Source organism: Elaeis guineensis, chromosome 10, assembly GCF_000442705.2.
Source record: "Elaeis guineensis isolate ETL-2024a chromosome 10, EG11, whole genome shotgun sequence".
Classification (NCBI taxonomy): Eukaryota; Viridiplantae; Streptophyta; class Magnoliopsida; order Arecales; family Arecaceae; genus Elaeis; species Elaeis guineensis.
In genome coordinates this window covers 2,053,414-2,069,360 of record NC_026002.2, presented here as the reverse complement: position 1 = coordinate 2,069,360, position 15,947 = coordinate 2,053,414, and the positions used below count along the sequence as shown (strand labels likewise).

Here is a 15,947-nt window from a genome sequence, read left to right as displayed (position 1 = left end):
ATCATACCTTTCTATATTAGGCCCATAAGGAAGAGATTCAAGACTCATTTGGTTGGGTGGGAAAGTATGGTCAATAGAAAGTAGAAAAAAAAAATTTTATTTGGTTGGAGTTTTCAAATAAGTAAGATCGAAAAAGGTATTTCTATGGGAATGTAATTTCAATATTTCATGAGAAAGAAAAATCAATATAGGATATGAATTTGTTGAATTCTCGTGAGATGAAAATTCGAGATTTTTCTTTCGAAGATATTCTTTAAGACATCAAAAGATCTAAATATCCTCTCCATCACAATATGTCAAACCCTCCTCCACCATAATATACAGTCAAAAATATCTTTAATTATCATAATTTTAATAGTAATGTACAAAATAGGATAAAAATTTTTTATATTAAAAATATAATATATATTTTTTTTACAATTTCTCCATAAAAATGGATGTCCAATCAAATATAAATCACTCTAAAATAAATTATTTTTTTTTATAATCAATCAAATATGTTCAAACCATTTTTATATATCATATCTCTAAAAATCAATTTTTTTTAAATAATATTTTATAAAATAAATCCTTCTTGCAGACCAAATAAGTGCAATTGCTCCCATGTACCCTTCTGGGGTGTCATGATTAATGTATAATTTGAAAGCATGTAGTTTACGGATTTTATTTAAAAAAAATTAAGTAGCTTTGGGATTTTATGCTGATACTCTAAATATGAGATCATTCTTTCTTCCTCACACGCTGATGATTGGGGAAACCTAGTCCACTGTCGTCCCGGTAAGACACTCGCAAATCGATCTTTTGAGCCGTACAAATAGGTCAAGACTAGAGCTGCTCCATTTTAAAAAGTTGGGATGTGGAGTTTGCAGGCATCCAACGTCTCTACTGCAAGATTAATTCCCATCGCGAAAGGGCCCAGCAAATCAAGTACCACCCTGAGTTTTTTTTTTTTTTTTTTGGGTAGAAGTACCACCGTGGTCCGCAGTTGTGTTTTAAATATGATGTTATCTTCTTTATTATTTTGAAAATATCCAACAACCACAACTCCTATACCTCAAGATCAGATCGGATCTCAGCAGCAGCAGCACCTAATTACCCGAACTGATGACGGCGAGACCTCGGAGATTTCTGGAGAGCCTCGTCAGGCCCTGGTTACATCGGGAAGACAGAGGTAGGTGATCTAGAGATCTCATCTCATTTCGGACCTTGTAAATTAATTAGATAATTAATTACTTCCAATTTCAATTGATAAAACAGTGGTGAAAGAGGAGGAGAACTTGGAGGCAATCGCCGCGAAGGAGCAGAAGGTGTTCAAGTACGACACGCTGGTGGCTGCCACCCATAATTTCCACCCTCAGCAGAAGCTCGGGGAGGGCGGATTCGGGCCAGTTTTTAGGGTAAGAAGGTGTGTGACGACGGAAAGGTGTTTGATAGAAGAACTAATTGGGAATTAGAACGGGTGGTAATTGGTTTACAGGGACGATTGGAGGACGGGCGGGAGGTGGCGGTGAAGAGGCTGGGGAGAGGGTCGACGCAGGGGGTGAAGGCGTTCACGAACGAGGCGATACTGCTCTCGCAGGTGCACCATAAGAACGTTGTCAACCTTTACGGCTACTGCGCCCGCGCCGACGAGAAGCTCCTCGTCTACGAGTACGTCCCCAACGAGAGCCTCGACAAGTTCCTCTTCTCTCCCCGTAAGTTCCCTTCCTTCCGTCTCCTTTTCCCATTTTTTCACTCTTTTTCGATCTCACGCTACTTTTGCTCAGTTTTAATCCATATGGATGCGTTGGTGGATGATAATTAATTCTCCCAACTGCAAGGCTTGTCCTTAGCTGCGTTAGGGCTCTTTCGCACGTTCTTTCGATTTCTTTGGATGAGAAATTTTTTGTGCGCTGCAGATAGCGTAAAAAATTCGATATAAAATGTATTATTTTAAATAATTGATTCATATTATTATTATTTTTTAATATATATTTAATATTTATTTTTTTTATTTTAAAAATTTTAAATGATAAAAATATTTTTATTTTTTAAAAAATTTATGATATTCTTATGATGTATTATGACTTTTTGCACGCAGAATGTCATAATATAATCAAAAAAATTATGACATCCTATGATATATTATGACATCCTGCATCAAATTATGATTTTCTGCATACAGAATATCATAATATGGTACAGGATGTCATAATATAAAAGGGACATTTTTATCCAACCATTTTTCAATACGCATTTAATGCCTGCAGTTCTGTTTTTTCGTTTGAAAATTCTGAATGACGAAAATGCTCTTACTCTTTGAAAAAAAATTATGATATTCTGTAATATTATGACACCTTGTGTCAAAAAATATGACTTTCTGTACGCAGAATATCGTAATATGGACATAAAATGTCATAATTTTTTTCAAAGAGAAGAGATATTTTCGTTATTCAAAATTTTTAAGTGAAAAAGCAGAAGTGCAGGTATTAAATGCGCGTTAGAAAGCAGTGGCTGCGTGGATCAATCACATAAAGCAGTGCACTCCACAATCTACATCGGATTTTCTACACTGCCTATGGTGCACAAAGAATTTCCCTTCTTTGGACTCATTTGGTTCGTTGAAGGACTTTTCTTTTACTACATGAAAAATTTTTTTTTGAAAATATAATTTTGATATATTTGATTAAATATGAAAAAAAAATCTCAAAATAATTTATATTTAGTTGAATATTTTTTAAAAAAATATGTAAAATATCTATTATATTCTTAATAGCTATAAAACCATACATTTTTGCTCTCAAACTTAATATAAATAATAATATTATATTTATATTAATAAAAATATAACATTAATATTATTATAATATAAATTTGATCATAATAATTTATTATATTAATATAATACTAATATATATCAATATTTTAATATAATAAATTTATTAATATAGATATAAATGTAATATCCATTATAATATTATATTAATATAAATATTAACATATCAACATAAATATTATATTAGTATTAATAAAAATATTATATTAGTATAAATATTAAAATAATATTAATATATTATAAATATTATAATATTTATATTAATATAAATATTATGAATATATCACTATTCAGAATTTTATTTTAATCATCTGTTGATATTTTGTAGAATTTTGGTACTGAATCTTAAAAAAAAAATTTTGAAAAAAAAATTATTATCGATTACCATTCTATTTGAAGTCCTAAAATCTACCTGCCTCATGAATTTTTATTTTTTATAAATATAGAAAGTATCTTCGAAGAATTTTTTTTTATTCTCTATCTGCTTAAAATTTCAATCAAATAAGCACTCCTCTCCATTTTGAAAAAATTATGTTTCTTTCCTTTACTTGTCATGAACCAAACGAGTCTTTTATGTACCTACGTGATAACCATGGTAGAAGAGAATCGTAGGAAGGACGACAACGAGGAGAGTGGAAGGGTGGTGATGCGATCAGATGGGGAAAGGTGACGCTGGGAGTGATCTCACATAGAAGTTGTTGCCCTAGCTGATCTGGCCAGAAGACCTTTTGGTGTTTAAACCAAACAGAACTTTGGAAAACAACAAAAGAAAGGAGAAAAATGGTATAGGATAACTTGGAATGAATACCGTCCTTTTTATAGATACAAAGTTTTTGTTCCATTGGGTTGAAGTATTCTTATATCGATCTGGAGCAATTAAAATACACCATGCCGTCTAAGTTACGTTTTTTTGAGCGGCATTTAGGAGTCGCTAAAAAATTCTATTTGTGCTATGAAAATAAATGAGAGAGTAAGAACTCTTTTCAAACATCGCACGTGGGGGAGGGTGCATTTGGAGGATCGCGTGGATGAGTAACTTAACAAAAAGCGCATAGAAGACTTTCTACAAGTTTTAATATTAAAAAAAAAAAAAAAAAGCATCGATCGGTTGAGGAAAGCCTACCCTTATCTCCATCACGATATTATTTTTTATATTACTCCTTTGTTTTTTTGGTAGAATATATTACTCCTGTCACTCTCTCAACTCGATCTCTCTCGTTTTTTCGGTACAGCTGTGTGTGCAATAGGAGGTCTACACGTCAAGCCATGTTTCTTTTTTTATTTCAATATTTTATAAAAAATTAATTAACGATTGGTGGCATAGCTTTCATGACGTCGGATAGAAATTTTTAGGTGGGCAGGTTCACCGTTGACTTTTGCGTCCTAGGTCTACAGCGTACCTTGTCCGCCTGATACTTTCACAACAGGAGGGTTCCATGCTATGACTATTTCGACGGAGAAAAATTTTTTGCGCACCGTGGTCGGTGCAGAGAATCCGTTCGTGAGATTAATCTACTTAACCATCATTTTTTAACATATATTTAATATTAATAAATTAATTTTTTTATTTAAAAATTTTATATAATAAAATTATTTATTTTTTATAAAAAAAATATGATATCATATTATAATTCAAGATATCATAATAATTTAAAATATTACAATATAAAAAATATATTTTTATATAATTATTTTTTAAAATATATATTTAATATTTATAATTTTATTTTTTTATTTAAAAATTTTATATGATAAAATTATTTTTATTTTTTTAAAAAAATTATAACATCTTCTGTATATTATAACATCCTGCGTTATATTATAATATTTTATAATTAAAAATTATAATTTTTTAGATAAATATAAATATAAAATATCATAATTTTATTAAAAATAAAAATATTTTTATCATTTAAATTTTTTAAATAAAAAAATTGATCTATAAATATTAAATATATATTAAAAAATAATAATTATATAAATTAATTAAATAAAATAATATGTTCCACGTACGTTACCGCACGAAGAAGTTGCCTTTCGACAAAAACTTGCATGTGTTCATTGTATTAACCCACGCCAGCCTCCACCGACTGTTTTAAATCCCTCACGGGGTTCAGACGGTCAACCGGAAAATAGATCGCAGTCAATGACCCTCTCATGACCTTAAATAGCCCGTCCAACTATTTGACAGCTGGCGAAGGTAAAACTGGTGGACACGTAACGGAAACGCTCCTCGGAAGCCTTTTGATAGTAATAATAATAATTTCAATATTAAATTTTTTACCAAAAAAATAATAATTTCAATATTAATAACAATGATTTGTCTTCCTTCCCTTTTTTTTTTTTTTCTTAATGAAATTTAATGACGTTGTGTATAGTGCCAGGAGGAGGAAGAGGAGACGATCCGGGGGCTGGCCGGAATTGGGCGGAGCTGCTGGACTGGAATCGGCGGTACGAGGTGGTGCTGGGGGTGGCGCGGGGGCTGCTGTACCTGCACGAGGACGCGCACACGCCCATCATCCACCGGGACATCAAGCCCAGCAACATCCTCCTCGACGAGCGGTGGTCTCCCAAGATCGCGGACTTCGGCCTATCCCGCCTCTTCCCGGAGGACCTCACCCACGTCAACACCCGCGTCACCGGCACCTTTGGCTACATGGCCCCCGAGTACGTCATGCATGGCTCCCTCTCCACCAAGTCCGACGTCTTCAGCTTCGGTGTCCTCGTCCTCGAGCTCATCTCCGGCCGGAAGAATTCCTCCTTCATCCTCAAAGCCGAAGATGCTCAGAGCCTCCCCGAATGGGTATGTGAAGATCTCTCTCTTTGGTGTTTCTTTTCTCCCCTCTTTAGCTCAAATTAGTTACCGCGGATAGTTGGACTTAAAATATATCATTTTATCGTCGACGTTGTGAATTTTTCTTTTCCTTTGATCCGAACATTAAAATATTTCAGCTGGTTGAAACTTGCGAGAGTTAGAAGCTTGGAAATTTTTAAGCAAGTACAATGTCGGGCATTGATTAGTTGAGGTCTTTAATGTTAATAATATGTGGAGTAGGAATTGACTTGGCAATTACATCTGATCCAAACAGATCCCAACCCGACCTGATCCGATCCGGCCCTAATGGTCGGGTTGGTCAACGTGTTGACCAGATTTTGATCCGACCCAACAAGTCCGATAAATTTATATCTCGGGCCGGGTTGGGTTCGGATAGTGGCAGCCCTGATCGATTATCCGACCCGATTATATATATATATTTATATATATATATATATATATATATATATATATATATATATATATATATATATATATGGTTCCAATATAGGCTAGTTGTATGAAATATGGGTCTTATAGCTTTTAGGTTTAGTTAAGGTCTTAAGGACTGAAGAGTAGTAGTGGGCTATTGTTTTATGCTTCTATTTTTATTTAAAAAATCTCATTTAGATGGGGCAGATATGCGATCAGATAATTCAATATCCAATCGGATAGGGTATGGATAAAGAAAGTGTTGATCTACCGGATCACGTATCGAATTCGAATCAAAATGCTGGAATATCGGGTCAGGTTTGGGTCAACCCAAACTCGCATCCGGCCCGACCCATTACCAAGCCTATGTAGGAAACGTTTGAAATGTCTCATTGGTACTGATCAGGCTTGTATATATATATATATGTACCCTTTGGATTAGATCTCAGTATTCCTAACATTTTGAGATGCAATTTTAATTATGAGACTTCCATGAGCAAGAAGATATATAATACGATATTCTCAAGTTTAACCAATCAACTAGGTCAGACTTCAAATACCCGTAGAAAGAGTTCGGTTCTGTCCAACTAGAAAAAGGATTTCCTTTTTTTTATATATTGAATGCTAAACCAACTTCACCGTCAGGTTTTGGGACTGATTGTTAGAAACTTGAGAGGAGTATATGTGAAAAAGTTATTAAGTTAGGCTTTGTTTGATGTAGTTGTTTTCTATTTTTGTTTCAACGTAGAGATTGATGATGAATATAGAACTTGCACAAAACTTTCGTTGTTCCCTGATTCTATTTTTTGCACTTTTTTGAAAGCAATAAATCTATATTACCAATAAAGTTCTTTCAACCAACATATGGCATGCCATACCAAATTGAATACTGGTACTGAACCGATATATAGTACAAAGAGTGTACTGACACTTGGTATGCTAAACTGGCCTTGTTCCGGATATATACCCATCACATTAATAGGATGGCACCGATATAGGGTTCGGTATCATTATAGGGATAATGGATTTTTGGAGGAATGCATATGGAAAAAGATCCTAAATTAATAAGTTTAGTTTCTTTATAAATTTTGCAAGTCCGTATCTACCGATTGTTTTCTTGTTGACTCCACCCTCCGAACCATACCCTTCGGACGATTGAAACAGGGTCATCCATCCTTACTCCAGCAACTAAAAATGATAGCTAGCATGTTGTAGTCTCCATACATGGTAGCCACATTTATCTGTCACTTAGATTTAATCTGGTGTATCGATATTTAATGATTAAAGCAGAAGAACATAGTTCTCTCTTGATTGCTAGAAGAAATTGACAAAGTTCTGCACATTATTATATGGATCTTATGGATCTAGTACCAAAAAGACATTTTATACTGACATCAATCACTTAACCGTCCTCATAGAGTTAGAAATTTTCATCTCGTTATTTGTTAGCACACCACTTCCATCAAGTTGAGTTGCTCAACTATTTTGTAAGGGCTGTCTTATTTTGATAATGTAGTGGAAACTCATGCATTATAATGGAGCTCTAAGCTATGATAACCCAAGGACGGCTTGGAAAAAATGATCCAAATTGATGAATCTAACTAGTGGAGATGAAAACAGATCGAATATTCTTGAATGTTGACAATATCAAATTCAACTTCAGTTATACTCAACAAACAGATGCATATGCATGTTTACTGGTACAAGAAACACAGAAACATACACATGCAAATACACATGCACACATTCATGCATGCAAGCATGGCACAAATATAAATAGGCACGCCAAAAACAGAGAAAGATAATGTATGAGTAGTATCCAAATTGTCTATGCCATAAATCAATGCAAGAACTTATGAATTTATGGTGTTTAAAAGACATGTACATACAAAGCCTATATGTTCATATCCATATGTTCTTTTCTTAAGAAACTATGAACATAAATCAAATATGTGCAACGTCTATACATGTTTCAAACATACGCTTGAGTCATCTATAACAAAAAATGTCTGAATAAATAGTGAAAGTGTATTCAAAAGAAGTATCTCTTAGATATTTTCAAATTTACCATATAAATAGAATTAAAATCTTAAGTATTACTAAGGTTAAATGGATTTTCTTTCATGATATGCAGCTGCTAATGTCCATATTCAAATGGCTATCTGTATCCAGATATCCACATAGACAGATCTATCTCCAGATCATATATCAATGATCAATATGCATATTTTTGATGTATATGGGCATATAGATACCCATGCAGTTTGGGTTTCTTAGACGACAAACATTACATCCTAGCCACTTCCATTCCCACAACCATACACCAAGAGTCCAGCGCATGGTCAGATAATGGAAAAATAGGTGCCCCCTCCTGGGGCCAAAGAATGAGAAATCGTTCAGCTTCTAGCATATTATTCCTCCCTTCAGCTATGTGGTCAGGTTTAAATAAAATATGCATAAATTTGTTCATCCTTTTCCTTTGAGTTCTGACGACACATTGCTCAAGCTTAATTACAAAGTCTTCCGTACGGAAAAATCTCTGTACTTTCTGGTTAAACCTTGAAATACAATCTTTATGCTATTTTAGAGGTATCCATCTTGACAGTGAAGTGCTCATCTACAGTTTGCATAGAAACCTGTTAGTTTGATCTTGACATTTGACATATTTCACTTGATTTACCATCTCCCCTTGGTTACCAGACATTTCTACTTATTCATTTTGTTGTGTAGGATCTAGCATCTCTCCTTTTGTTCTCTTGGGCAAATTCCTTTGTTTGCTATGGCGTACTTTGCTTTTTTGCTAGAAAAATGCTCATGTACTCATGCAAACACTACAGTTCTTCTAAGATGTCTTCGTATATTCTGGAGCATATAATATTTGAAAAAGATTCAATGTTGTGGAGTTATACAGCCAACCTTTGCCAACCACCACGCATATTGTAAAATGAATTCCTTAGGGGAAGAAACTACATACGCACTTCACTGTAGAGTGGACATTTTGCATACATTTTCCCCTCCGAAGATCTAAACCTTTGGGGTACCCATTGATGTACTCTGGATTTATTCTATATCAATGGATAGTAATATTGAAAAAAAAAATCTTTGTATTTAATAATGAAATCTAGTTGTTTTATATCCAAAAATCTCATTTTGCTCTTCCCTTGATTCTCCTCAAAATGAACAATGTCCTCCTGCTAAACCTAGGATCAAATAATTTGTTTGCGGTGACAATATGTATTTTGACGACTCACTCCCCTGATGTATTTTTTTGTTGTCAATCAACTCTTTCTAATGGAAATTGATCGATGACCTAAACCCACAAAAAAGGAGACATTTTTTAATAGTAAGAATGTAACTGCTTTACACCTGAGTTGATTGGAAAAGTTTGATTGCAGCAACCAACTCCATTGCCATGAGGCTATCCATCCAAACTCACTTCAACATTTGCTGGAATTGGTCCAATAATCCAATGCAAACCTCAGTTGACAACAAAAAACAGCATGGATATATCCAAAATTCTTACTTAACAATGTGAATTCTTGTGTATTTGTATCCAAATTGGTATCACCTTCTGTATTTGGTGGCGTCCATTTATGTATTGATATTGTGGCCTTTATGTTTTATGTGGTACATTGGAACTATCTCAGGCTTGGAAGCTCTACAAGAAGGGGCAAAGTCTGGAGTTGATGGATCCTGTCCTGAGATCCACAGCAGTTCCAGAACAGGTTGCAATGTGTGTGCACATAGGGCTCCTTTGCACTCAGTCTGACCCCAAGCTGAGGCCTGACATGAAGCGGGTGGTGGTCATCCTATCCAAAAGGCGAAGCACACTAGAGGAGCCCATCAGGCCTGGCATCCCTGGATCCAGGTACCAGAGAAGAGCTTATGGACCCCAAAGTTCCAACTATGCCTTGGGTGAATCCTTATCAGGAACGATCGATGCCTCCAACTCTGCTTCTTCCGATGCCTCCACTTCCAAAGCAAACAGCAAGACCACTACCTCGACTATCACCACCAATGCAAGCTCCCAGGCGCCACATTTATATCATGAACAACACTCTATACAACACTAGCATTAGGCTTCTTTTTTTTAAAAAAAATTCTTTCTTGTATTATATTAGTAGCTGGTAGTTTTATTTAATTATCTAGTTTTGCATGTAAATTTTTTTTGGAGATTGCTTGGTTAAAGTCTAGATGAAGATGCGGGAAGTGAGTATTCTTTTGCTCAAGAAAAATATTTTTGTTAAAACTTCTCTTGGAGGGTTTGCCATGGAAACTTGAGCATGTTCTCTTGGCTAGTAGGTCCGCGTGAAGGCTATCCTCAGCAATTGTATTCTCCATTGCCATTTACTCTTCAGACAAGTAGACAGGTGATGAGGAACACAGGAATGGATACATGTATATCAGTTCATGCTTACCAGGAGTCCTGCTGCACTGCTGTCTTGATCCTAAATGCTGTCTCTCTGTTCTCCTGTTTATTGATCCTAAATGGGAAAAAACGTTCAGTAGTCAGATTTTACAAGGATGTCATCCAGAACTACGAAACTTATGTAAACCATTTGAAATCAACATAATGATTATTGTTAACTTTATTGTATTTGAAACACAATGATTCTCAAAGGTGTTAAGAGAAAGATCAAGCTTCCAAAACCATTCTCTGCATCTTGGAGTTTTGTAATTCACAGAGCTAAAGTTCAAATATTTGTACTGTTAAAATGCAAATTACTGTTTGATTCTCCAACTCCTAGTCCACCAGTAAGTCATCCTTTCTTGACTTCCCAAAAGTAGCTCCTTCCCCTTGTTTTCTTTGCAGTGTAGAGGACTAATCACTTTGTTAGTCTTTCTCTCCAAACCATGTTTGAGAAAGGCTAAGCACTGAGGAATGCATACATTAGAAAAAAAGGATGGTTCTAAATCAATCCTCTATCATAATTTCAACATAAGTTTATTTATTTTTTCCTTTTTTTATTTTTGGCTTACCTAGTTTAACTTGACTAAAACCAAGGGAGACATGCATTTGCAACTGCCTGATGTTAGTAGTCTACCATGTTATGGTAGAGATTTGGTCATAAACTTACCTCTATTTTAGTGGATCTTGACCAAGCAATTAGTTTTAGTGATTGATATTTGTTTTATATCTCTGTTTGCATATTATCAACTTTAATTTTGCTTTAGCTTGCCTGTAATTTAACTGCAGACATGATAGTTGGGTGGCTTACTGCACGGAATTGACCTGCATCTCAAACATGTTTGTGCTGTTAGTGTTTATGGGTGGAGCAGCATATGTGAAACAGTATTTGGGGAATGGTTGGAAGATATTTCTCACGACCAGGTTTGAACCTATTTCTTTCACGTTCTTCAGAAGAATAATAATTGTACTGTCTGATATATTAATTTTTTCATGCTAACTGGCAATGCATACTTTTTTGTTTTAGGTTCATAAATTATTAAGAGGGCTCACTCCTAAGGTCAGTGTTTGCTGTTAGTTCTGGCACATTGAAATTGGTTTCTTTGCCGGTAAAAGGCTAGGTTACAGGAAAGATCACAAGTTGTAAGACAGAAATTCTGCTATTTTCAGATAACAAATGTACTTTACCATTTGTAGGAAAATATGATTTTTTTTTTATTAATAGTGTTGCGGCCAATTCCTTGCCGTTTGTCATCAGTGAAGAGCACCTGCAAGGCAAAGTCCTCACAAACCAAAGTTGTGTCTGGTGGAGACCCTCCGATACTTAAGTCAGATAAGAGGTTGGTGAACAACTAATAGAAATATTGAAAGTGGCAGAGTGTTGGCCCAGAATTATCTTACCCGTGCTGCTCATTTATCTCCCTTTTTATAGATGATTCTGATGTAACCATCGAGTACGTGGTCCCACTTTTTATGACGCTAGATTATCGGATCAAAATCATGGAGTTAGTGGGCTGTTTATTTCCATTAATAGCTGTAACACGTAGTCGATAACCATTCATAACAATTAGAGTATGTTGAGCAGATAGACCGACTATATGTCGGTAATACTGATACGTTGGTAGAGATAAGTCGATAAAAGATTCGAATGATCATCGACTGGTAACTCTGATATGCCGATGATCTTCAGTCAGAGGTTGATCAAATCGTTTGTTGTTGGTTGATAATAGCCGACTGTCGGTCGGTCAACCGATTATGAATCGAAATAATATATTCATTCGACTGATGTAGAATGGAGTCGGAGATCGGTTGATTTGTCCTAATAAATAGTTTCTTTCTTTTTCAACATTATAGTCTCCAATAAGACAACGGCATCAGACACTATATAATTGACAATGATATAAGTGAAAATAACCAGCTGATTTGGTGCCCTTCTATAAATCAACTCCAAATGATTTGAGCAGGAGGTAAGAATCACCATGATGGGGAGAAACTTAAAAAATATTGACATAGCATTACAAATTGTACCCTTCGTTTCTAATGCATTGCATCTGTACAGAAGTTACCTTGCTCTGGACCATGGTCGGCATAAATGAAGTTATCAATTAACCATATAAAACTTATGTTAATAGAATATTGATTAGTTATATCTCCAATAAATACATATGCAACAACCAAAATGGTTAAAGGTCCATTTGATTGGGGATAATATAGCATAGAAAATAAATTTCATATTAAATTATCATATTTGATACAAAAAAAAAAATGAGAGAGATGGTAAAATAAATGATAGATTTCATACCTATTTTACTAAGAGAGAAGGTAAAACAAATGCCACCCAGAGGGTGGCATTTTTCTTTCCATGCCGGACTGCTGAATAGAGCTAATGTGGAATTGTCAATGCTTGACAAAAGTACCCCCATTTTTTTATTGAAACACACAAATATAATTACTTGAATTATTATTCAAGAGAATTGTTGGAACTTGAAAATATAGTAATAGTCTCATGTAAGATTACCTCCAATCAAATATAGTAATCTCTTTCTATTCCATTTCTTAGAGTAATTTTTCCACCAACCAAATACGGTAAAATTTATTTTACCTTACAATCATTTTTTTAAATAAATGATTCTTAAGAATTATCAAATTATAAGATAATTGACATACCCCAACCAAATGAAGCCTAAGTGACCTCAAAAGTATCTTTGTGGTTTTCACATCAGCCTAGATGTTATTCAGTTATTTAATCTGCTTAAAATTTAAAATGATAATTTAATAGTTGAACCTGTAATCTTGAATTCAATTTTTAATGTCCGATGATTACAATATATTAGCTATCATATAATGTAACAAGTTTCTTTGGATTAAATTAGGTTTTAATTTCATCTAATATGCTATCTTTGAGGGTAGACAACCTTGAATATGATGCATGAAATGCACCATTATAGCATTTGTGATTAGATGAGAGAAAATGGTCCCTTGCTTTTTTGCCCAACCATAACCTTTATTCTCATAGAACTTAATTGCTTTCGATGGCATCATTGGGGAAAAAAGGTCTTCCCTTAAATTGGTCCATCCAACATTGTGCATGTTTCCCCATATCTCTTTCCCTCAATCTCTCTCTTTTAGTATGATTATTATTAAACTTCTTTAATTATCAAGTTATTTTGTTTCATTCATGGCTGAATAAAAATTTTTTGCGCATCATTCTGTCTTTCGAGCATACAAATCTTATGCATAGGATTCTTGTATTTTGCATCTGTATTATGTGCATGTAGAAAAGGGCCATTGCTATGTGCGATGGTAAAGACTTGGGAGGCTAGTGCAATGGCATGAGTTCTAGTCTTGGGGCAATCACTTTGTGCAAAAAAAATGCCAAAGGTTAGGTCTGTCCCTAATTTGCCCCTCCCAGGACCCCAAGTTGATAGGAACATAACTGGGTAATGACCTTTTCCATTTTTATTCTGTACCTCCAGAACTAGTTCCATTGTGTTGCAACAGTGACTTTGCATGGGAGTTTCTTATCAATGCCGGGTGCCGGTCTTCGGAACCCAGGCCCTATTCATGTAGGCATGAATCATGATGATAATTTCATTTTCATATAGAATAATTTCAATTGATTTATTTCTTTTTGCTTGAGCAACCTATGTTGCAGTCTCCTTGTTTCTCCAACTTGTGCATTTTGACTGAATGATAAAACTAAAATCTACTGATTGAGACACATTTGACAGGAGCAATGGGTTTTATTTGAAGCATTTCAATTGAAGCTGTTGGACCAGGGTGGCTTGCATTTGGGAGCTGGAGCCCACGATACCTTGCTTCAAACAGAATGCATTCATTCTTTCAAGCATTCCAACATCTGGATCATTATCTGAAACAAGCAGAAGATAAAGTAACGTACCATCTAATCAACCCGAAGATGCACAACAAGGGATCCAGCAGGTAGACTTCCTTGAGCAGTGTGACTATGACTTCATTGTAAAACGCATTCTTCAGATATTTCAAATGTTTATTATGTTAATATTGCTCACTTGGTTTCAAATAAGCAGAATTAAGCCATGGGATTTACAGGTAGCCTTAGTAATTGGTTTTGGGGTATAAATTACTCATAAATGTGAAGCTTGATCTGATAAGAAACTAATTATCGGTATTATTGTGGCTTGAGGTATCAGCCACAGTCACAAGTTGAATAATTTTGTCAAATGCTAAAGTTCGGAATTTGCAAGGGGAAAGGAGCTGGAAAAAGTAAGATCTCAGTTGATATTTGAATTTCTCGGTGAAAAGACCCGAAAAACTTTTGAAAGGTTCAAAAGGAAGTAATAAAAATGGGGGAAAAAAAATTATTTTTCCTAGAAATGGCCGCGAAGGAAAAATTTTCACATTACCAGGGATTTTCTTTTTCCATGATAAATTGGTGAATTATTACAATCACCAGGGCACTAGGGAATGAACCATGCTAAGCACCATTTAGAACAATCTCATGAAAAACGCTCCCATACAAAAGAGTCTAAAGATTCAGATTAGTTTTATTGGTTGTTATTATCATATTAACAGTAACTTATGTACTAATAATAAAGTAATGCCAACCTATATAAGATATCTAAAGATTAAAATTATTTTTAATCCTAGCATATTAAGTCACACAACACCAAAGAAAATTTCAAAATATAAATTATGCAACATTGGATATAAAATATTTTTAGCATAATTGAAGACCCTAAAATGACTAACCATAAGAGAATTGTTTGTCGGGCGCCGGCGCCGGCACCGTCACTAGGGGGAGAGAGGAGGGAGGAAGCTCGGCTCGCGGGCTCTTCCTTCTATGTTTTTCCTACAGCATGCCATGCACTCGAAAACCCCTCCTTTCACATTTTACGAGCTCGGATTGCTTGGAAGCATGCTCGATTTTCCCCCCGTAGAGCACGGCGCCATGGACCACTGGAGAGGAAGGTGGAGTACGGTGCCATGAACTATGGCTTTTTTTTTTTTCTCCCGAACCTGTTGGGCGGCGTGCCCGTCTGAGAAGTAGGCTTCATTTAATCACTTAAAAAATCTCTATGCTATTGAAGTAGGCTTGGATTGGACTTCCAACCCAAGAGCCATTTGATGCAATGGTTAATGAAGACCTAATTAATCAGAGTAGTATTATCACTTGTGATCCTTGAACATAAGTTATATTTGATAGGGAAATTGATGCTACAAATTTATAATGAACTCCCTTAATTTTGGAATATCCATACGAAGGAAAAAAGAAATAAATTTGTACTCACGTGAATTATCCTTCGGTCACTAATCTTTCCTTTCTCGCTTTAATTATCATACTTACCATCTAATATATTTGAAAGTTGACATGATTGAATATTTAAAGTGATAATCTACTACAAAATATTCTCTATCAAAGAAAAACAACACCCATGATAAAGTTTGATCCCACTATCAAGATACTGAGGTGCTATATGTATTGGCTCGTTACCATT

General features: G+C 34.8%; 1 protein-coding gene across 1 annotated transcript; it reads left to right on the top strand.

The window, feature by feature from the left end:
* Positions 1-721: 721 nt before the first annotated feature.
* On the top strand, positions 722-11,006 carry LOC105053340 (cysteine-rich receptor-like protein kinase 43). Its single transcript, XM_029267058.2, has 5 exons — positions 722-1,171; positions 1,258-1,397; positions 1,478-1,694; positions 5,194-5,618; positions 9,710-11,006. Exons 1-5 carry the CDS (start codon positions 1,105-1,107, stop codon positions 10,133-10,135), a joined length of 1,275 nt encoding a protein of 424 aa, XP_029122891.2. The 5' UTR covers positions 722-1,104; the 3' UTR covers positions 10,136-11,006.
* Positions 11,007-15,947: the final 4,941 nt, after the last annotated feature.

What these genes read in the sequence shown, in the direction of transcription:
- LOC105053340 (XM_029267058.2), top strand. Translation starts at nt 1,105, where the DNA reads ATGACGGCGAGACCTCGGAGATTTCTGGAGAGCCTCGTCAGGCCCTGG. An exon ending in GTTACATCGGGAAGACAGAG is followed by an intron (nt 1,172 to 1,257) that starts GTAGGTGATCTA and finishes TTGATAAAACAG; the next exon opens with TGGTGAAAGAGGAGGAGAAC. An exon ending in CTCAGAGCCTCCCCGAATGG is followed by an intron (nt 5,619 to 9,709) that starts GTATGTGAAGAT and finishes GAACTATCTCAG; the next exon opens with GCTTGGAAGCTCTACAAGAA.